We start from the raw sequence: 22,481 nt of genomic DNA, 5'->3' as shown, positions 1-22,481 counted from the left end.
AAATATGCTGTAGAACCACATAAAAAAAGGAAGAAACTGTTTTTTGTTTTCTGTGTTTACTTTCATTCTCTTCTTTTTTTTTCTTTCTCTCTCTTTTCAAATGTTGTTTTACACGTCTTCCTCCAAAGAAAGAAACAAAAAGGAGTATTCACATGTGCAGTGTTGGATGCATCTCTCGCCCTTTCTCTCACGTTGTTTTCTTGACATGCGTTGACCATTCCAACGGTGTAATTTGGCTAAGAATGCGTGCGGAACAAGTCATGTACTCCGTCTTGACGGTCTGATACTGGTGCTTTTTTTCCCCCCCCCCTTTACACCTTGCTCTGCCCGTTAGAGAATCTTCAAGCACTTCTTCCAAAGTTCACGTAAAGGGGCCCGACATCTCTTACCTTTTGTTTTCTTTTTTTTTACCTTTTTTCTCCTCATTCGGCCGTACGTGTGCTAAACGGCACGGATGTTGACCACGACCGAGACGTCGGCCTTTGAAGGCTCCCCACACTACGGTGCGCACCTTCGATCAGCGCTACGAGGACATGAAGTTTTTTGCCTCCGCACTGGAGCACTATGAGAAAGGAAGCAGGAAGGTGTGTACCGCGCTCCGTGAGATGACAACCGCTCTAGAACGGATGCTGTTCTACATCAGCGACCTCGCACAGGGTGGCGAGATCTCCGAGGAAGTGACCCGTGCGGCCAACGCCGCTTACAGCGACGTAGCAGCGTTCAAGCAAGGCAACAGCTTCCAGCAGCTGCAGACAGCGCTATCGGAGCAAAGTCGGGCCTATGCGCTCTCCCTCGGACAAAGCACCCACCAGCTGAAGGCACTTGGCAAAGAGAGGAAAGATGCGAAAAGCGACGTCGACAAGTACATGAAGAAACGTCAGAAGAACGACAAGTACCAATTTAAACTGCAAGAGGCTCAGCAGACGCTCCTTGCAAAAGAGCAGAGCTACAACACTTCTTACGAGTCGCTGCGGCAGCAGAGGGAGCTGCAAGTGCCCCTCATTTTGCAGCATTCGTTGACGTCTACCCACCAGTACGTGCGCGACCTCGCCAACACACTTCACACAGTCAGGGACTGCGTCTCTTTGCTTGTTGAGCCGCCTGACCGGGGCAGTCAACGAGGAGATGCCAGCGCTCCTTACACACCCCCACGGACAAACCACCCCTCCTCCCCGCCCCCGACACAGCCCGCCAGCACGCAGTTCAACAATGCGGGCGGACCTCCCGCCGAGGCGCAGGAACGTCCCGCGCCGGCGACAAATCCAACGGTGGCTTCGCCGCTTTATCAGTACCCACCCGTCGTCTCCACCGTGCGAGACACTGCCGACAGCACGCTCACCGGGACGCGTATGCAAGGGATCCCGCTCTCCTTGAATCCCTAGCGGGCACGCGCGGGGATCGGCGCTTTATCATCACTTCAAAACAGGAACTGTCCAGTCGTCGAGATGCTTTTTTTTTTTTTTTTTTTTTTTTGCTTTTTGTTTTTGAGGAGTTCACGGTGCGTGTGCGGCAGTTCTCTCTTTTTTTTCTCCCTTTTTTTTTTTTTTACCTGGCAACGCGGTTTTCTTGGAGTCACAACGCGGCTCGCCACCCGCCTGTCTCAGTGTCTGTTTCACTGGAATCCTCCACTGACGGAGACTCCCACCCAACCGCCTTTATTTATTTTTTTTGTATTTTGGCTTTACTTGTTTCCTTGCGTCAATGCTTTGACATGCACACCTTACATGATTTTTTGTTGTTGTTGTTGTTTCTGCACTCTTGCTATTGCTTTACTTTACTGAAAAGGAATTCCAGAAAAAAAAAAGACAATTTCTAGCCTGCCATTTGGAGAAGGCAGAAACACAAATAACGAAGCCGCCATCCATAGAAGGGCGATTCAGGACACCAGCAGGAAAAGACACCCGCGTGCGTTCAAGAGAAACACGCTGCTGTTTCCCCCTTTTGCCTGAATGCTACGTTGCTTGCGACATGAAAATGTGCGTCACTCTCCGTTTTTTTTCTTCATCACTCTTCTTCTTTCTCTCTTCACTAAAAGCGTTTTGGAAAGACCTTTTACCGCGTGAAGGGTGCGAAAAGGAAACTCAATGCAAAGAAGCTCCTTCCCTTTGGCTTCTTACTTCTCCACTGATGCGCAAAGATCTACAAACGTGCGTTTTGTATCCTAAAGCGATGGAAACTGGTAACCCGGTGAACGCTTTGTGTTGCTGCATAATGACGCTCAACAAGTGGGTAAAGGGCGAGGCAGTCTTTTGTACTCAGCTGGCGCCGCGACGCATCCCGTTCTCTGCAAGACTCCCGTGCCCAGGCGTGAGGTGGCCATGCGGTTGGCTAGGTCGCAGCTGCTGCCGGTTGACAGAGCGGTGAAGCATTGGATCGTTCTCTCCTTTTCTTATTCTTTTTTTAGCGATCCTTTCCCGGGCGTTGTAACTATCTCCCTCTCCGGAGTTTTTGGCTTTTTTTTCCTTTTTTTCCTTTTGTTTTCAGCAATGTGTCACATTCTTATCCCAATCATTGTCGCTCCTCTTTGCTCTACGTTTTTTTCTTACCACACTAACTGCACTATTGCTTGAAACAGTGTTCTATTTGCGCGCTACCTTATTGTTAGGCGTTTTTTTTTTTTTTGTCCAGACACCGCTCTTTTTCCCGGTGCCGCAAAGAAACAAGTACGCACACTCCTGAAACCCATGAGGGGAGGGACGTGCAAGGCTGAGCCGATGCTACCAACCTATCCAACTGGGTGAGTATAGCACATGGCAACGCGTCGTTCACTCTCATGATCACTCAGAGCATTACTCCATTTCCCACTTTTTCTGACTTGTGTTAGAAGCCGTTTTCATTACACCTTCTTCCCCTTTTTTAGTTGCAGACGGACAACGTTTTCATCCTTTTTGTTCCTCCTTTCTCTTTCTCTTCTGTAGAGTTCTACCTTTACCTTAGCACCACCTCCGCCACGTTTCTTCACATCACTTAATACCGCGTCTTCTTTTTAAATCTAAGATGGCGAGCATAGCGGAGCTTGATGCTTGACCGAGCGCCTCTACACGAGCGGCGATAGCGCTGCACGCCAGGAAGCGATGCAGACGCTGGAGGCGAGCACGGTTGAAGGCGCCGATGGGGCTATCTTCGACACTATTCTTGCGCAATCGCAAAGTCAGTACTCCCTTCTTTTTGTTGCACAAGGACTCGTCCGCTGGTTCAAGGCCAACGGCAGCTACCTGAACATGGACCGGCAGCGTGACCTCATTGTGAACCGTTGCGGTCAGTGCCTGCAGCGCATTGCCGTGACCACCAACGCCCCCGCCACGTGCTGATGAGCCTCGTCTCCATGTACGCAAAGCTCACCAAATACACCTTTGAAAGAGAGCCGTACCTAAAAGGAAGCTGTCACCGACGTGGTTTCTCTCTTAGAGGTGTCGTACGCACAGTGCCAGAGTCGCTTTTCTACACCAACCTTTACTGCAAACAACAACAACGGCGGGACGCAAGTCGGTGAGGATGGAAAGACGGGGGACTACGGTAGCACGGAGGAAAACATGAAGATCTACTTTCTCTCCCTCCTCCTACTGGACGGGCTTGTTGTCGAGTTCAGCAAGTACGACTCCGCCAAGGCGCACACGTACCTGAACTTTGCCGCCCATCGGCGTTGCAGCAACAACTTTCGTGACGAGTGTATGCTGGGCATCTTTCAGACCGCGCTGAAACAACTTGAGGTCCTCACGGAGAAGGGCTTCATCGCGGAGGTGGTGGAACTGACGAAGGACTGCCTGACCTACGACTTTATGGCCATCATGGTGGACGAGACCGAGGACGCCCTCTCCGCGCAGTTTCCAACCCCATGGAAGGAGATTCTGCTGATGCCTCATACGCAGGATGTCTTGTGGGGTCAGCACCGGGCCCTGCCCTATCCCCACTGCGAGGTTCTTCTCACTGGCCTGGCCAGCCTCTGCGGCGTCCGTCGCACCTTTTTCGAAACTCAAGAGGACCGCACCGCCTACATTGACGAGGCACTGAGCCGTCTCGTCGAGATCCTGGCAAATCCGCCGCCCGACTACCGGCTCACCGTCCCGCATTACGTGAACAGCTTTGCAGAGGCTTGCACGCGGCTCATCGCACCCTTTGGCTATCGCGATTTGCACGTCAGCAACGTCTTTCTGACGTGGGTGAAGCATCTGTATGCGCTCTCGCAGCAGGTCTTCGCTACACCGTTTGGGCAAAGCGGCTCCTTCACAACGGCTACCACTATGATGAACTTCTGGGCACGCCTGTGCACCTCGCGGCGCATGTACGCTGGCATCGATGAGCCTCCTAGTGACATTGAGCTGCTGGTACCGTCCCTGGTGATGGACATCTTCCGCTCCCGTGTACACGCCCCGAAAAGCGGGGGAGACGGCAAGTCCGAGGGAGCGAGCGGCACCGCCAGCTGCACGCCGCCGCAAGGCGGGAACGAAGACTCTGCCCTGATCGAGACCCTGATGGATGACATGGATGGCGCCATGGAAGCGGTGCTGAGCCAGGCGGAATCCCTCGGCAGCATCGCCGTGGCGAACGAACGCGAGACTATGGCCGCACTCGCTGCATACGCACAGCAGCAGCTTGGCCCAGCGGTGCTGAGCAGCCCGCTGTCCTCGGGGTGGCTGTTCTTCTTGGCGGGAAGTCTCGTTCGGCAGGTGTTGAATAACCTCAACGACGACGCCGTGGACAGCTGCTGTGACTTCTTTATGTTTTGCGTTGATTGCGTCAATCACCGCCGTCTCACGGGCGGCACCATTGTCAACATCAGCCACGACTCCGCGGTCAACACCACGTTAGGGAACTTTGTAGAGAAGGGCATTCTTCACCTGCTCGCGCACATGCAGCATGTTTTGGGTGAGAGCCGGCAGAACTCCTCTACCGGTCGTATTCTGGTGAATTTGTTCCAGTCACGTGCACGACTCTTTCAGTTTGTGCTTGATAACACGGGAGGGAACATGCTACGCAGCCCGCAAGGGACCGCCGATGAAGAAACGGCTGAAATCATGCGGGCGTCTATTGACATCATCGACGACGCGGTTCGCGAGGTGCCCTCCTCCGTTCTTGCGGAGGTTTCCTTTGACCTGCCACCGGTCGTACAGCTTCCCCTCGCACAGAGCATCAGCACGTACAAGCTGCGGACGCAGATGTATCACATACTATGGCCACTGAACGTTGTGAGCCGTGGCCCTGCAGCTGGACTGGCGGCTACGACAGCGATGGCCACGCTGACAGCGGCGGCAGTGACAAGAAATACACCACCGAGGTCCTGCAGCGCTTTTTGCGGCCGATTACCTTGTGCATGCGAACGACCATGACGAGCACGACGGCACCAGCCCCATCTACGTGGCGGGATGGCTGCGAGACCTGCGGGTGTGGCCCTGGCGCTGCAGGACGACGTGAGCAACGGCCCGCAGGCGTACAGTGATTTCATCGAGTGGTTTCTCGACGAATACAGTGTGTTTGAAAGCGTGATTGCAAGCCCAGTCGGCGAGTCTCCGATTGTCACGACGTCCCTCTTGCGCTTTTGACCGAACTGGTGAACGCGCGTGGCGGCCGCATGCCATTGCCAGGTCTCGCGCAGCACTCTGTCTTGGTCTGTCACTGTTCAAGGGTTTGTGTCAGTTTCTCCGCCAGATTGTGCAGCGGTGTATCACGGATGAGCGGGTTCAGCTGGTTTCGCAGAATGGTGCGGCGGTGGACAGCGCGCACGATTACATGATGAAACCACTCGCGCTTTCCATGACCTGCCTGCGGAAGTGCATTGCTGATAGCGCCGTCCCCTTGGGTGCCATGTGGTTCTACCAGGACGACACGTACGACATGACGCTGCTGAGGGCTTCTGCGCATGGTGGGTGTCTTTCCCGCTTCACTGTTCAAGTCGTATCCGGACACAATTTTGCGATTGTCGACTTGCTGCGCACCGTCTGCGAAGATGATTCGTACCAGCCCCTCTCGCGACTCTCAGGGACGGATTTGCAGGTCGTCCTGAACTTTGTGATTGGGGTTTGCGAAGACACGGACACCGTCACAGGCGCGCTCCTTCACGGCCTCTCCTTTCTTGGGTTTGTTGCTGGGTTTGTGCGCGACGTCAAGGCGCTTTCTCTCTCGCCGGCGTTGCAGCCCGACACGCCGTCCTCTGTCGGCGACGGCGGTGGTGGAGGCCTCCAAGGCGTCTCTCCTTCCTTGCTCCCCATGCAGCTCCCGCACTACTACGCCCACGCCGGCGCTGGCGGCCGCCTCTCCGGCACGCCGGGGCGCAGCGGCGGCGGTGGAGCCGGCCATCCACCTTCGCGCATGACTAGGGAGGCCCGCCTCGCCCTCGCACGCACGCTGGAGCCCATGACGGACCTGTGGCAGCGCCTCATCTCCGTCGGCATGCATGTCATTGTGCTGCAGGATCGGGCGATGAGTGCGAGCTGCGCCGTCGTGTACCCCATCATGGAGGCCTACCCGCCCTTTTGGCAGCGCTTTGTGGACGGCTTCGTGCCGACTTACCCGGAGGCCAAACAGCAGAGGGTCAGGGAGGCACTGTCTACCCTTTTCAACGACTCAGAGTCGTCGGAGAGGTTCTTCTCTGAAGTCTTTACCCTCCGTCAGACCTTGCGGAACTTGTAAGAGGAAATGCAGGTGAAACGGTCTTGACGCCTGCGTTGGTTTCTTTTTTTAAAAAAAAACAGTTTTGAGTGTGATCTACGCTTTGCTACATAGATTTCGACAGGCGGTTAACGCGAACTAAAAAAGAAAAAAAAAGGTAGCGCTTGGATCCACAGTGAGATTCCTTGTTCCGTTTGAAGCAAAAACGGGAGAGCTTTGACACTGACTGGATTATCAAACGTACCATGAAGCAAAAAATGATGTTTCATGCTGTGTTCTCTGTCTTCCTTTATTCTAATTCTTTTCTTTGTCTTTTCTTTTCCTTTGTACGCTTTTTCTCTCTCTTCCTTTCTTTCTTCCTTCTCTCTTTTTTCTCCATTCCGTACTATGGCGAAACGCATTCTTTTAGTCCCCACGTAGCAGTACCACTTTTTTTGTATACCTTTTGAACTGCGTACGCGTACCTCTCGCCTATCCTCCGAAGGTATTCTTCGCTAATTTGTGTTTTTTAATTTTTTTTCCTTACTTTTTTACTTTATTTGGTTTGACTTGTCTTTTTTTTTTTTTTTTGAACTCTTCCGTTTGAATCCCCCCCCCCTTCTTTCCCCTATCCCCAAGCAAAAGCAATGATATCCTCCGGGAACCCTCTCACACCGTCGAATCCGGGGGAGGGACAACAGTACCCCGCGGCGTCCCCAGCACGGCGGACCAGCAGCGCCAGCGGGCGCCGCCACACCATTGACAGGGAGGACTCCGGCCACCAGAGCCTTAGGGTCTCCTTTGATGATGAGCTCGCCCAGACCCTCCGTCGCTCCGGCTCGCACCTGCGCGTGTCCTTCGCAGTGCCCCCAGACTCGCGGCGACGCCCGACGAACATGTCTCCGCTCATCCCATTCGACGTGGTTTCCCCCAGACCCGCAAAGCGGGCGGCGAGCCCAGCTTCGAGGACAAGCTGGAGGCCGAAGACCTCTCGCGCGACGCGCTGCTCATCCACCCACAAGATTGACGACCTGCGGCGCTTTCGCCTTCTCTTTATGGGGCTGATGATCTTTGTCATCAGTTCCACGCCAGGCGTGCACTCTCTTTTTGGCACGCTGCTGATGCAGACTGTCTACCTCTACAACGTGAAGCAGATGACAACGGTGTATCTGTGCGGCTCGGCCTTTGGCATGTTTGTGTGGCCGTTTGGTGCGCTCTACGACGTGTTCGGCCCGCGCTATGTCATTGCCTTCGCGACGCTGTGCGTGGCGACGGGAGATCTGCTTTGCCCTCATGTTCTGGGGCAAGATCAGTCACACACGTTGTGAACTCCTGTCTCTTCTACGCCGTCATGAGCTGGGGATGCTACGGTCTTGATGTGGTCACGCTGCCTTCGGTGCTCACGCACATGCCACGTAACCGTGGTCAACCGATCGGCTTGATGAAGACCTTTTCTGGACTGGGGTCGTCGCTGCTGTCTTGCCTCTTCCGCGGCTTCTTCAACGACCACTACGACCACCTGATGTGGTTCATGTTAGCCCTCACAATTACGGTGGGTGCCATCGGAGCGTGGTACCTGGAAGACGCCCCGTACGTCGTGAACCGCTGGAATTCAAGGAAACTCACCCCGCGGACGGTGTTGCGGAACTACCTCATTCGCAACCGCTACATGACCCAGTTCATCCCCGCCGCCGCCACACCCTTGTCATCATCGTCATGGTGCTGCTCAACTTTTACCTGACCATCCAGGCCGTCGTGGTGGGCTATAAGAGCCGCTGACCAAAGGACAGTACCGCGGTATCGCCATTGGTGCCATTTTGGTGACCGCCCTCATGTGCATCTTTCTTGTGCCGATCCGTGCGATTGACGGGGTCTCACCACAGGACAAAGAAGTCATTGAAAACGCCAAGAAAAAGGAAGAGGAGCTTAAGCGGCGCCGCGAGGCTCGTCGCGCAAAGGCGACGCAAGACCAGGCGGACCACCTCCGGCACGCTGCCGGCGCGGGACACAACGTCAACAGCGGTGACCTGTCCACGAGGCCCCCGAATGAGGTGGACCGCATGGAGGCCGCCACGGACGGCAGCGTCACACCGCTTGGTGGATCGTTCTCTGACCAGCCAAAAGATAACGCGGAGGTTTGTTTGAGCGTGGAGAATCTCGAGGAAAGCTCCGCTGAGAGCAGTCGGCGTCGCCGCACCAAGCGCGAGGACAACGTCGCCGCCGTGATCGCAGTGCCCTCGCTGGAGGCGTCTCGGTCACCCGCTGACCACTCGCATCACGAGGCGAACGCCGATCTTTCCACCTCTGAGAGGCGGCGGGCCAGCTTCAGCTTTTCCTCGGGGTGGCGGCGAATGGAGGACGTCACGGCGACGCGGCGGACCATTGAAATGCACATCGAGGACGACGAAGACAGCGACGACGACAACGACGAACGCGGCTCTGCCGCCGCCTCTTCTGTCCGCGCTGACCTCGCCGATCCATTCCATCTCCGTGGACCATGAAAGCAGGGACGACGCGGCGCACCTCGACAACGCCACCGCCACCGCAGCGGCGGGTTACGCACCGGCGGAGACGGCCGTCCGACGTGCAAGCGCGCACCGCAAGTCAGTGTCCGCCTCTAACGTCTCCCCGCGTCTCACGGCCAGCTTTGCCTACGCCCCTCACCGCGACCCGCACTTCGCCGAGCAACCGAAGCTTGAAATCAGTGCGCACGACCCCTCGACATACAACAACCCCTACTTTGAGACCATCACCATTTGCGGTGAGGTCTTTGTGACGCCCGTGTACCAAACCACCTTCTTCGAGAGCCTCACCTACATCGACCTTTGGCTCATCTTTTACACGACGCTGGTGATCTGGGGCGTCGGACTGACCATGACGGCTAACTGGAACATCCAGGTGATGGTGCAGGCTCGCTGGATGGAGATGGACTACAAGATGTACATCCTCTTCGCTGCCATGTCGGGGATTGCGACGGCTGGTGGACGTGTCTTTGTTGGTATTTACGAACAGGTACTTGAGGTGGTGCGTGAGCGGTGTGGTATTGACATTGTGCCCACGCTGGCGTACCCGCTGGCGTCCGTCGGTCTCCTTATCTCGATGACCTTCTGGATCGCTCTGCCCGGCGACAAGGTGCTTGTCCTCGCCTACATTCTTGGCCCCGCCTTCTACGGAGTTAGTACCAGCTTTACGCCATACGTGCTGAGCACCATCTACGATCGTGACATGGGCATGCACTACGGCTTTATCTTCCTCGGATCGGCGATTGGTCAAGTACTCTTTTTTTATCTGTCGTGGTTCCTCACCTATGACGAGGCCGCGATTATGATCCCAATGCAAGGCAAACGGTGCCTTGGACAGCGGAAGTGCATGAACAAGGCAATTGGCATCTATATCGCCGTTATCTTCTCCACCATTCTAACCTCGTGGATTGTGCACATGCGCTACGCCAGTCTTGTTGCCGGTAACTTGAAACATCGTCGGGTCATCAAGTACGCCGTACAGAGGATCCTTGGGCAGCTCCCCAGCGAGGAGGCGGAGGGGGCAACCAAGTGGAGAAGCCGATGGCAAAAGCACCATCACCACGTTGTCGACCACAGACTCCCCCACCCGCAGCACGCCAGTCTGTGCCTCAACAGCGGAGGCCAACGGCCAGCGCGACTCCGCGTTGTCGACGGTGAAGCGCAACAAGGACCGCGCGCAGGACCTTGCCTCGTTCGATGCACAACAGTGAAGTGGCTCGGTGCCGCGAGCCCGTCAACGATGGCAACATCCAGGCCCTGCCTGAATTCTCCGTCCCTCCGTCTGCCGCCGGCAGCCCATACTCCCGCAGCGTCAGCCGCATCACAGAGCCCATTGACCCCGAAGAAGGAGACCTCTGATAGTTTCTCACTCCTCCTTTTTTTGCGTGTGTGCTTTCACTTCTCCCTCTCCCCTCTCTTCCATCCCTCTTTCTTTCTCGCTGACCCTCCCTAGCAGACTCTCTTTCAAAAAAAAAAAAAAAAAAAAGAGGGGGGAGAAAAGGCTTTTTTTTCTTTTTTTGTCTGTGTGTCTGCGTGTATGCGCGGCTACGATGCGTGCGGTTTCTTGCCGTTTCTTTTACTTTTTTTGTTACGTACACTTATTTGACGTTTCTGCTTTGCCTAACTACACCTCCTTCACCTCTCTCCTCCTCCCCCTTTCTTTTCTCTCCACTCTCTTTTCCCATTTGTTGTGTGTCGCATTTTGTGACACAGGACTAACGTGTTTTCTGTGTGTGTGTTTCATTTATTCCCCACCTCCTCTCTCTCCTCTCTCTTTACTCCTCTCCCTCTTCCCATTTCTTTGCTTTTTTTTTTTTTAAATATCCCGCTCTTCCCGGGCGAGCGCTTGCTTATCTGCCCAACAGAGAACGGCAAGGGAGGTCCGCCGCTGCGAGGACGAGCCTGCAGAATGAGATGGTAAAGGGGGAAAAAAAGGAGGAACACTGATCTAAATCAAAAGAAAAGCGTTGTTTTTTTTACAGAAAAAAACGCCTCCGTTGGCACGTAAGTATTTTATTCTGTGTTCTTTTTGTCTTTTTCTTTTCGCTTTTTTTTTTTTTGTCTTTACGGTATTCTGGAAAGATGGATTGGCTTTCCTGTCGTGTGGTAGTGGTGCGCGCGCGTCTTTCTCTCTTTTTTTGTTTTGTTTTTTGCTTTTTTAGTTCTTTACCAATGAGACAATCAGACTGAACGAGTTTCGTGTAATCGCTAGAAGTCAAAAAACAAAAAAAGAGAAGAACGGACTAGTTTTCCGCGTTAAACGTATTTAAAAAAGAAGCACAATGAAAAAAAGAAAAAAAAAGAACCAGCATTCGGCATTTACACACACACACACACACACATGTACACGCGCAGAAGATCACGCAGGACTCTGGCGAATGCAGCAGCAGCAGCAACAGACTCCTCTTTCAATGGACGAGCTGTCCCTTTGCTGCCCACGCCTCCTTCCCCAAATTGCAAAGAGTTCCTGTTCGTTTCTCTTGATGTCTTTTCTGTTACGCATTTCTGCCGGATCGTGCTCCTGGTGGCGTATCACTCTTTTATTCTATTCTTCCTGCTCATTAGTTTTACCTCTTTTTCTTTAAAAAATCTTTGATTACAATCTCTTTTTCTTTTTGTATCGTGTCAGACACCACTTGCCCTCTCCCTTTCCCCCTCTCTCTTTTTTATGATTACTTCTTTTTTTTTTTTTGATGCACGAATGGAAGTAAAAAAAAAAGGTCAATCACCACAATGTAAGCCATTTGACACTACTTTTTTGTCTGCGAGAGTGTGTTCCATAAGTGCGAAGAGGTTTACCATGCAGGAACTCATACCAGTCACAAACAGCAAAGCAAACAACGATCACGAAAAAGGAAGACACACTTCGCCTGTCTTTCTCCCCATGGAAAGGGGAAAAAAAGAGGGAGGTCATGCGATGATCTCCCACCACCCACCACCGCCGCTCTCGGATTGCGCGGATGGCCCTCGCCAGATTTACCTCTCCCCCCCCCCCCTTCCCTCCTCCTTCTTTTTTTTTTTTTGCAGAGGGTTTTTTGTTACAGGCAAGTAGTGTCTCGGTCAGGTTTCGGACGGTGCGCTGGAGAAGACTCTTCTTTGCTTTCCTTCTGCATACTTAAAGAGCTTCTTCTTGCTTTTTTTTTTTAAACTCCCGGCCTGTCTCTCCTTCTCCTTCTCTTTTTTTTTTCACTCTTCTCTACTCCTCAAAGGCACCGAAGCCATTTACAGTGACCGTCGTGCGGGCAATTCCGTCCATCCTTTTGTACGCCTTGTCTCTTCTACAAGACGGAATCTGGTTTCCTCTTTTTTTTTTTTTAAACATCTTTAACCATTTTTTTCCCCCCTTTTTTTCATTTTTTAAACTTGTCTTTTTTGTTTCTTTGTTTTTGTTCAGTTTTTTTTTTGTGTGTGTGTGCACGTTGTTCTTTTTTTTTTTTGGACCGTGTTCTTTGGTGCTTCTGCTCGTCTCTATTCCGTTCTCACATTTTGCATTTCTCTCTCTCCTTTCTTCACACTCTTTCCCCGACTGATTGACACCCAATTGTCACTTTTGTTAAACGTTGCCACACAGGTTTGTCTTTGTCGGCGTTGCCATCTTTCGCTTTTCTGCCTGCAAAATCTATCCATGTCATCGCGGCACGTGTTGTCTGCTGTGCCCACTGCACAGAGAGGGAATACGTTCTTGACAAACGAGGCCGGACGACAAGACGGTAGCGGCTACCTGAGGGAACAGGGCAGTGGCAACAAATCCCATGTCTCTCCACACCAGCAGGCACAGCCACAGCCACTGCTGCAGCAACAACCGCAATCGGTGAAGATCTCTCCTTTCCACGCCCCCGTCACTGCCGCCCCCCCAGTTCTGCTCTCGCCCGCCCAAGTTTTCCGACCAGCTCATCAGACGCTCAATGGTCACTCAATCCCTCAGAGAGGAGACGTGGTCGAACCAACGGCGTTGGCAGGGCGAGAAGAAACACGGAGAGGGAAGGTTCCTTCCGCAACAGGGACGTGCTGGGCCGAGAGACAGCGCTGCAAAGCGCGTCGCCAGCCACACAAGATGGGCGCAATGGGCCGCCGCGCCTCTCCGCAGCGGCTAAACCAATGCAGTGCTTCCCACCCACTCGCGGGGGAGGCACGACGCAGGTGGGGAATACTTCGACTCGCCTCCGCTATGGAAAAGAGGAGGGGCGTGAAGCTTCGCCTGAGGAGACAAAGGAGGATGGCGTGGCCACCACGGCCAGCAAGAACGGCACCGATTTCGAGGACGAAACGGACTCGTTTGTGAACTTTCTTGTCGAATACGATCTACCAAAAGAGATCCTTCTCACCGACGAGTCCTCCCGCAGGTCGTCCACGGCCACGCCTGACATCGCGCTCTCGCGTTTGAACTTGCCCAGGAAATCGAGCCTGAGCTCCTCCCCACCTCTCCCGCGAGCCGAAGGCGTTGCGAAGTTGTCGCAGGCGGCAGGGCATCCACTGGCACCGGTGAACGCGGAGGGCGAAGCGGTCAATCACACAGAAAGGACGGAGGCTGCGAGCACCGCTGCCACGACGATGACGATGACGGGACGGCGGTTCAGTACACCCACTTCCACCGCAGGCTGGGCAAAGGTGCTTGCGGGTCTGTCCACCGAGGACAATTATCTGCTCTGGGACATCGTAGCAACGCCCCCCGCCGCCCCGCAAAAACCAGAAACGAAGCGGTGAGAATCGAATCGCGGCCAGCCCCCGCAGAAAAGACCGTCAGCAGCCCCACGGCAACCGTGGCGGCCGTGCAACGCCGTGGTGAACCTCCTGTCACCATTTTTTCGCGCGGCCGCTGCCGAGCAGAGCGAGTCGAGCGCATTTGTGGAAGCAGTGACTTTGGCGAACGCCTCCCTTTGCTGGACCTCTACGGCCTTCGCTACGATGCCAGCACAGACGACAAGGACAAGGACAAGGACTGCGGCGGTACGGATCGTCTTTGGCAAAACACGTCGCTCGACGGAAACGCAATGCAGGACATCCCAAACATCACCGCTTCCTCGCCGTCCATGTTCTCTGACACGCGCGCGTGACAGGAGGAGGCCGATTCGGTTTGAGGCGGTGGACGTCACGGGCCGAGGGGGAGGGGCGAGAGGTCGGTCTGACAACAAAGGCTCGCTCGACCCCTTTTTGGCGCGCGTGCTCGTGGCGTCCTCTTCCGGGGCCAGTGGCACCGCCAGCGATCGTGTCGCGCTGGCCATCTGTGATTCCATGAACGCCTCGGGGTACCTCAGCGTCGTCTCGGTGGACGCGAAAGCGAGAGAACTCCGTCACGGCCCATGCCGGAGTGAAGCCATACAATCGCCACCATCACCACCACCACAACAACAACAACCACAACGAGGAGGACGACGACGACCTCAAGGAGAACCGCGATGCCGCGCTCTTTGGCTGCGGGAACGCCTCCCAAACGGTGTCGACGCTGCCAGAAAGAAGCGACAGCCTTTGAGTGGTGGAGGTGGCGATTGCCTCGATACCTGCGCGCTGCGACAACTTACGAGCACGCCCAACTTCTCTCCCTACTCGCCGAGCACGAACCAAAAGGCGATGAGGCGGCGGGTGCCTCTGCCACCACCGCTCTCCGTTGAAGTGCTTTCCGCCGCGCTTCTCAACCGTTAGCATGATTGCAAGCGCTCCTTTTTTTTTTCTTGATACGTCTTTTTCTTTATCAGCGCTACTTGTTTTATTATCCCGTTTTTTGTTTTTTGTTTTCCTCGCATTCCTGTGGGTATGGTTCTTTTTTCTTTTTTGATGTGTGTATGCATGTGTAATGCGGCGTTCTTTATTTTACCGTTTTTTTTTTTTTTTTTTTTGCAGGAAAACACTGCGTTTTCACTGGTTTGTCTTTTTTCCTTTTTTTTTTTTGCTTTTTTTTTCCTGCTCAACACGACGCCACTGTGTCAATCTAGGTTTGCACTGCCTGCCACGTCTTCCAGCAAGCCACTTGTTCAAGCTCCTTGAACCCCAAATCGAGGGGACCGCAGTGACTGGTAAAGCAAAGAAGAAAAAAAGGCGAATCTTCCATTACTACCGTTCTATTTGTTTGGCAACGTTTTTTTTTTTTTTGACGCAACCGCCTTTTTTCCTCCATCCTCCTCTTTTCTTCATTGCCTCTTTTTGTTCCTTCCTTTCCCCTTCCCTCCCCTATGTCTTTGCGTGCACCTGCCGTCCTCTTGTTATTTCTTTCGCTGTTCATGCCGTGTACACTCAATCCACTGACCTCACCGTTGCTGGTTTTCATGGTAGAACCTCTTTTCTTTTTTCTCTCTCTCTCTTCCTTCTGACTGCTACAGGAGGAAGTTGCCCCTTTTCTCTTTTTCGTCCATTTACTTCGAGTCCACTCTACGGGCGGAGGCTGCTCACCAGCATCAGCCTTTCTCTCACACAGACAATCACATACACACATACCTGACCTTCCTTGGGCATTCCATGCGATACACAATCCACGTTGTACCGCCCCTCTCGTTCCTTTTCTTGCTTTTTTTTTCTCTCGCCCCTTCTTTTTTCTGTGCTTTCTGTGTACCTTCCCACCGAGAGGTCACCATCTATTGTTGCCCTCCTTCCTTTCCCACCTCTTTGCGTTATTGCCATTTCATGAACTTACCTCTTTTTCTGAGCCCGAGCGAGTGCCGTTTTACTCCAAGAAACACCTCCCTCCACACACACACACGCATCAACTGGACCTCGTGTGTGTGTGTGTGTGTGTGTCTTTCTGTCTTTCTTTTTTTTTTTTTTTTTTCCTTTTTTCTCTTTCACCTCGGTCCTCCCCCCCCCCTCTCTATATACGTTCTTGTGTACGTACATATGTATAGCATGCCATTTGTCATCCTCCCTTTCCTTTCCCTTTTTTTGTGTGTGCTCTTTTTTTTTGTTTGTTTATTTGCCTTGATCGAGACGGGTCCTACTAGGACACCGTGGCCGCTCCACCATTTTGCACGAGCCGTTTGAGGAGACACTCTCGGCGACTGCATCAGCGCGTCATTTTTTTTTTTTTTTAATTTGTTTTGGGGTGGGAGAAAGGAGAAGGGGGAAGGTAGGGGAAAGGCCTCCTGCGAGTCCTCTCTTTCTCTTTTGGGTGTGTGTCTACGTGTTTTGCAAAGGTGCCCAAAGGTGAACAGCGCGCTCACTGCGGGAGTACATCCACTCAGAGCCCTTACGTGATCGGCTTCCGTTTTTTTTTTTTTTTTTTTGCTTGACCGTTTTAGGCAAGCAAAACACTTTTCCTTTTTCTTTTTGAATTCTGCGCCCTTTGCCTTCATTCACCCTAAGTGGACTTTTTGATGCCATCTCTTCCTTCACCCCTCTTCCGTATTCCCCATCGATCTCTTTTCTCCAAACTCATCCCTGATCTCTCTTTTTCTCTTTTTCTTTTTTTTTCCATCCTTCTTCTTTTTCTGTTGCTTCTCAATTCGATTTTGACAGGTGGCGGGTATTGTTTCCCTTTTCCAATCTTTTTTAGTGAACCGCAACCGTCAAACCAAAACACAAAACGGTAAAGGAGCAAAAAAAAAAAAGCAATGAGCCCCGTTCCTCTCTCTTCTCATCACAAGTTGTCCGTTCTATTCAACGAGCACTTTTTCCTTTGCCAGCACACGCGGACGCTTCTGTTGTGTCTTTCCTCCTCTCTCTTTTCTTCCCTTCCTCTCTTTCTTTCTTTCTTTTTCTTGCTTCCCTCTCACGCCGCGGCTGCAATGTTTTTTGCTTCACCTTTTATGCTCCCACCCCCCCCCCCTCTCTTTCCCTTTCCTCCCCTTCCCACTCACCCAGAACTCGTTTTTTTTTTCACTCTTTCTTTGGCAAGTATCTGCGTGCATCGACAAAGAGAGTTTTGATTTCTGTTTTTTTTTTTTTTGAGTCCACACACACACACACACACATCTTCTTCTCCAACTCTTTTTTTTTTTTACATGTGCCATTTTGCAATGCTTTTTTAAAAAATGGATAATTACTTTCATGCCCACCCCTCCTTTCCCCTCCCCTTTTTGTTTTCCATCTTACGTTGCGCAGGGAAGAAAACGCAGTTGTGTGGTTTATGTTACTTATTCATTTTTTTTTTTGCGGATCTTGCTGTTTTCTTTTCTGTAATCTGTGTGACTGTTCTCTCCCCCACCCCACCCTGCACCGTTTCACAGTTTTGTTCATTACGGGTCGCTTCTTTGTTATTGTTTTGGGTGCTCCCCGGTTCTGTGCGCAACAGAGGGAATAGTAAAACGATTCGGAGAAGACCTTCTTCGCCGTAGAGTAAGTGTCTCAACAAATGGTGTGAACCAGTCGCTCGGTGACTGTTTCTTTGCTGCTTCTTTTTTTGCTTTTTTTTCTTTTCTGACGGGGACCACCTCGCAGGCGACGCCGTGCTGGTAGCGCATTCCACGCTCTGACTCTGACTCCTCCTTTTCCTCTTCCTTCTCCTTCTCCTTCTTTTCTTTTTCCTTCTTTTTCTCTTATGGTGACGGGTAGGCAAGACCCTTTATTTTTCCTTCTGCTTCTTTTGTCAGTTAATCACCTACTACTTTTTTTTCCCCAACCGCCGCCACCACCACCACCCACTGTTATTCTCTTATTTGTTTCTTCTTTTTTTTTTTTTTTTAGTTGACACACAGATTCCTACATCCTCACTTTTTTGTTTTGTTGTTGTCGTCGGCTCCATTTCTAGCTCGGTCCGCTTTAACGGCGTTCCCATCTCCAACCCCAACACGCTTACGCTTTCTTTACTATTGTTGCTGCTGACCTTTTCTTTTTTTTTTTGACAGGCAACTTTTTCTTCCACTACTTCTTTGTTGTCTTCTCTCCTGCTCCCCTGCCCTCGCGCCATCGCCTGGGCAAACGACCAGCAAACCGGTGGAGCTTTCACGCTTCTCGCACTTTGTGAACCCGCAGAAACATTTAAAAAAGAGGATAGGAAAAAGGGTCTTTCTTGTTTTGCTTAACTCTATCGAATCTCACCTTCGTCATGTCCTATGTGTACGAACTTGCCAAGACACTCAGTGCTGCCATCAATGCCCCGGGAGAGTTCCTCCACGATCTCCAAGTTGTGATGGACGGCGCCCTCAAAAACGTGGCGCTCTCCGGCGTGGACATGGAGGACCCCCGTGTCGTGCGTCTGGCGGAGATTGATGACCTGTTGCACCATCTCTGCGCCCTTGATCTTTACCAAGTCAAGGTCGCCAACCGCCAAGGGGAGGGTATCTCGGCGGATGCAGGGGAGAACGCGTCGACCTGGTCCATGGGGAACTCCACATACGCGGGTCTTGGCCAGCAGAGCTCCTCCATGCGGCTATCCTCTCTCGAGATTGGCGACGACGCGGCGTCGATGAGCTCAACCCATGTGGTCCTTACCTTTGAAAACAACGCCCCGGCGGCGAGCCGCGAAACCGTCGAGAATGTGCGCAGCATCTTCACAAAGTGTCGCGCCTTCGAAGACGCGAAGCGTGCCTGCGCTGACTTGGAGCAGAAACTGGCCAAACACACAAAGAATAAACGCGCAGAGAAAATTGCCTTGTACACGCAGAGCGTGCAGGAGGCGAAAGCGGCGGCCGCGCAGGCAGAACAAGACGCTCACGCCACCATGAGCGAGCTGGAGCCGAAGCTTTACGCCGACTTCAAGGCCCGCTTCACTCAAACCTGTGACGATCTTTTGAAGGTGCTGAAACCAGAAGTTTTGGAGGAAGACGACGTGTCGGGCTTTGAGGAAGTAGGCCGTCGCCAATTGGACAGCAGCACCTTCTCCTCCCGCGGGCCGCCATCTTCAGAGGGTGCAGGCAGCACCAGCAAGCCCGGCGACGGCAGTCTTCCTCCACCCACCGCGGTACCACCCAGCAACAACCACACCGCGGCGTCATTTGCCATGCAGCCCCTGCCCCTCTACGGAGCAGCCGCAGGCGGCGTTGCTTCCGCGGATCGCGCCACGTCCTCGTGCGTGCAGGACACAAAGTCGATGGCCTCTACCGTTTCCACCACTCGGCAATCGGTTCATCGCCGCCTCGTGCAGACCCACCTAGAGCAGACAGGAAAGCACGATGACGTCCTGACCGAACTTCACAGCATCGCTGCGCCGCAGCACAAGCACAAAGATGCACAGAGCAGCACAACGGAGGAGGGCGAGGTCGCGTGGAACCTTAGCCGCACCTCTTTTGTTGATAGCGCGACGCACCGCAGCACAGAAGGCAGCCAAAAAGCGAGCGTTAACCCTCTTCACAGCGAGAGTCCCACCGACAGAGCGGAGGTGGGAGACTCACCACCGCATCCTTCTCCGCACCGGCACCATGGGCACCACCCCCACCACCCCCACGAGGACAGCGCACCGAGTTTGTCTGGCAGTCACCATGGGCACCACCACCGCGAGCCCCACGACGGCAGCACCGCGGCAAGCGCGCTGCCCAACCAGACGGACCAATGCGCGGTGGCGGGTAGTCAGGCCGCAGCTGGCGCCGTCCCCCCCCGCTCCTCCGCCCCCTCTTCCTCTTTTTCCCTCCCCATCCGGCGCCCGTGACGCCGTGACAGCGCCTGCTGGAGACGGCGCGACATCCGAATCGGCGCCACCGCTCCACCAACGCCAGCTCACCGCGGCTGTCCTCGCAGAGTTTGAGCTCCAGCAGCAGCAGCAGAAGGAGGAGAGGGAGGGCAACTTCCATGAAGGAACCACCAGCAACGGGAAGGCGGGGGCGAGCGTGGAGGAGCAGTCCACAGACAACGGAGCCGCCAACAAAGCGGAGAGGCAATCCATCAGCACCCCTGCCAGGACGGATGATACGTGGTTTCGCTACTACTACTTTGATCGTCTCAAGAACTCGGCGGAGAAGGTGCCCCTGCTTTACGGTCTGGCCCTCGACCACTTCCAGCGCGTCGCCCGAAAGAGCGGCTTCACGCTCCCGCCGGAGCAGACAGAGGACATCCGCTACACCAAGGACGTCGCGCAGAGTCAAAGCGTGCAGCGGCAACGCAAACAGCGCGACGAGCTCTTCAAGGACATCTTTCAGTACCGCAAGAAGCTTGAAATGCTGCGGTGGAAGCTGAAGCTGGTGAAGGAGGCCGAGGCGAAACTAGTCCATTATGGTGATGGCGTGGACAGGGAGGCGTCGGGAGGGTTTTCGAGCGGCGAGTTTGCGGTGGCCTCGACGTCGCTGTCGACTGCACATCCCTTGTCCTCTGTCGCCTCCTTGTCTTCTACAGCAGCGGGCAGCGCGTCCTGCAGTTCCTTCCCTTCACACACCCACCCCAAGGCCAAAGAGGGCTCCAGCAGCAAGGTGTTTGCGCGGAAATTCAAGGTCAACAAGAAAAAAGTGGAGAAGTGGCGCAACGAGCTGCGGGTCCGCCGCGCAGACGTCGAATCGTGGAAGGAGGAGGTGTTCGTGAAGGGGTCAGCGGAAATGTTCTCTTTCTATGAGAAGCTCATTGCCGTTCTCACCACCATTTTTGAGGACCTGCGCGACACGCTCCAAGGAGAGGCGCCCGCCGATAGCTATCGGTCCAATGAACTCCATCGCCGTAAAAGGAGCTTCGGGTCGGCCACCGAGCAACGAAATCGAGAGAATTATATTTATGCTTCTGAATTGTAGAGGCAAACCTCTCTTTTTCACTTTTACCTTTTTTTCTTTTTTTTTTTTGTCACGTGTGGCGGATTCATTTCTCTCATGACCTTGCCTTCTATCGCACTCCTTTTTTTTTTTATTGTTATGCTTTGGATCGCCAAGTCTCTCAAATCACATCTTAAGTGTTTCATACGTTTCTTGTTTTATTCAAAAGCACCCGAGCACGTATCACGTGCCTTGCTTTTCATTTGCTTTGTGCTATTATTTTTCTTTGTCTTTTATTCACCACGTTCCTTCTTTGTGTGTGTGGTCACCCTATTTTCCCTTTGCTTGCTTTTTTGTGTGTGTGTGTGTCTTCTTTTTCATAGCTTTAACAGCCATTTCCCTCTCGTTTTCTCCATTTCTATTATTGCTTGTTGAAGAGAACAGTAGGGATTCAAAAATGAAAGGGCTCTTTCCTGCACCAGCGCACGCGATGGAAGCGACTACTAACGGCAACAAATGGAGAAGAGAAACACTTCCGCCACTTCTTTGTACTGTTTACTATCCCCTCTCTCCCCTCCCTCCCCTTCCCTTTCTCTCCCTTCCTTACCTTTTTCTCAAACTTGTTCCTTGTTCCTAAAACTAAAGCAGCAGCAGCCACCACACGAACGGTTGCTTACGTAGAGCCAAAAAAGGGAAAAGTAGTCAGACGGGAATCAACCATTTTTATTCAATTTTTGTTTTTGTGTTTAAATCTTTTTTTTTTTTTTTTAACTTGCTTCAACTGTTTCCGTCGTGGACAGCCTCCTTTATCGTGGTTGCTACTTCGGCACCTTCTCATTTTCCTCTCCTCCCCTTTTTCTTGCTGTCCACACGCAAGCAACCGTCGAAGAGCAAATGTCCGGTGCAACGCAGAGCACCGACCATCATCCGGACTGGCTCTGCGAGCGACACGATCTCCCTCACTTCACCAATGTGAACGAGGGCGAGATCCTCGAGCACAGCACCAGCGTCCTCGCCACGCAGTCCTGCGAGACGTTGACCTCAAGCACACGCAGCTATGGAAACGGAATTGCCCCTCTGTGGTCTTTGCCGGAAACGGTGCAGACACTGGCTGTCTTGCTGGAGGATTGCATGACGTTAGCAGAGGCTCTCTTGAAGAACTACAAGCAAATCACCACTTCCTTTGAGAACTGCGCCGATGTGCTGAACGACGCGGAGCGGTCCCTTGCCCTCGGCGACGAGAGCTGCAGCAATGGTTACGGCTGCTGTGCAAGACTGCATTGGTCTGTTGGGCAGGTGAACACCCACCTTGACAAGATGACATTGGGCGAGACCATGACGCTGTTTTACGCAGCCATCAACACAAAGGTCCGTGACCGCGTCGCCCTCATACACCGCGGCGCTGCCACGCTGCAGAAGACGACGCAGCAGATGACCGATGCCCGCGAAGCATGCCACGCCTTTTGCAACGCGAAAGCAAAACAGAACGGGTGGAAGCAGAAACTGAAACGCGCGTTCAAGGGACAGAAGCACGACAAGAACTCGAAATTGAAGAGAGGCAAAGACGCCCAAGAGGAGAGCAGCGAGAGCCGTCCCCCCACAGAAAAGGAGACCGCGGAGACGATGGAGCAGCTCAAACAGCGTTATGAAACGGCACGAGCGAGTCACGTCACGGCTCTTCAGCAGCTTGGCGTGCTAGTCGCCACGCGACTTGGCCCTGCGTTTCAGAGCTTCCTTCTCGCCATCGTCGTCATGGTCGCGGACGTTGCCGTCATGTGGAAAAGCGGGAAGCTCGAGCAACCCGTTGAGTGGCTGTCCCGTTCCGCTGCCGTGCAGCAAT

General features: G+C 53.2%; 2 protein-coding genes across 2 annotated transcripts; both read left to right on the top strand.

The window, feature by feature from the left end:
• Window positions 1-3,533: 3,533 nt before the first annotated feature.
• Window positions 3,534-5,327, top strand: LOC126766401 (uncharacterized). The gene has a single exon (XM_050484197.1). It carries the CDS (start codon window positions 3,534-3,536, stop codon window positions 5,325-5,327), a length of 1,794 nt encoding a protein of 597 aa, XP_050340154.1.
• A 403-nt stretch (window positions 5,328-5,730) lies between these two features.
• LOC126766400 (uncharacterized) lies at window positions 5,731-6,627 on the top strand. Its single transcript, XM_050484195.1, has one exon. It carries the CDS (start codon window positions 5,731-5,733, stop codon window positions 6,625-6,627), a length of 897 nt encoding a protein of 298 aa, XP_050340152.1.
• Window positions 6,628-22,481: the final 15,854 nt, after the last annotated feature.

The sequence above is a fragment of the Bactrocera neohumeralis genome, unplaced genomic scaffold (assembly GCF_024586455.1).
Source record: "Bactrocera neohumeralis isolate Rockhampton unplaced genomic scaffold, APGP_CSIRO_Bneo_wtdbg2-racon-allhic-juicebox.fasta_v2 ctg1008, whole genome shotgun sequence".
NCBI lineage: Eukaryota > Metazoa > Arthropoda > Insecta > Diptera > Tephritidae > Bactrocera > Bactrocera neohumeralis.
This window is presented reverse-complemented; position numbering and strand designations above follow the sequence as displayed.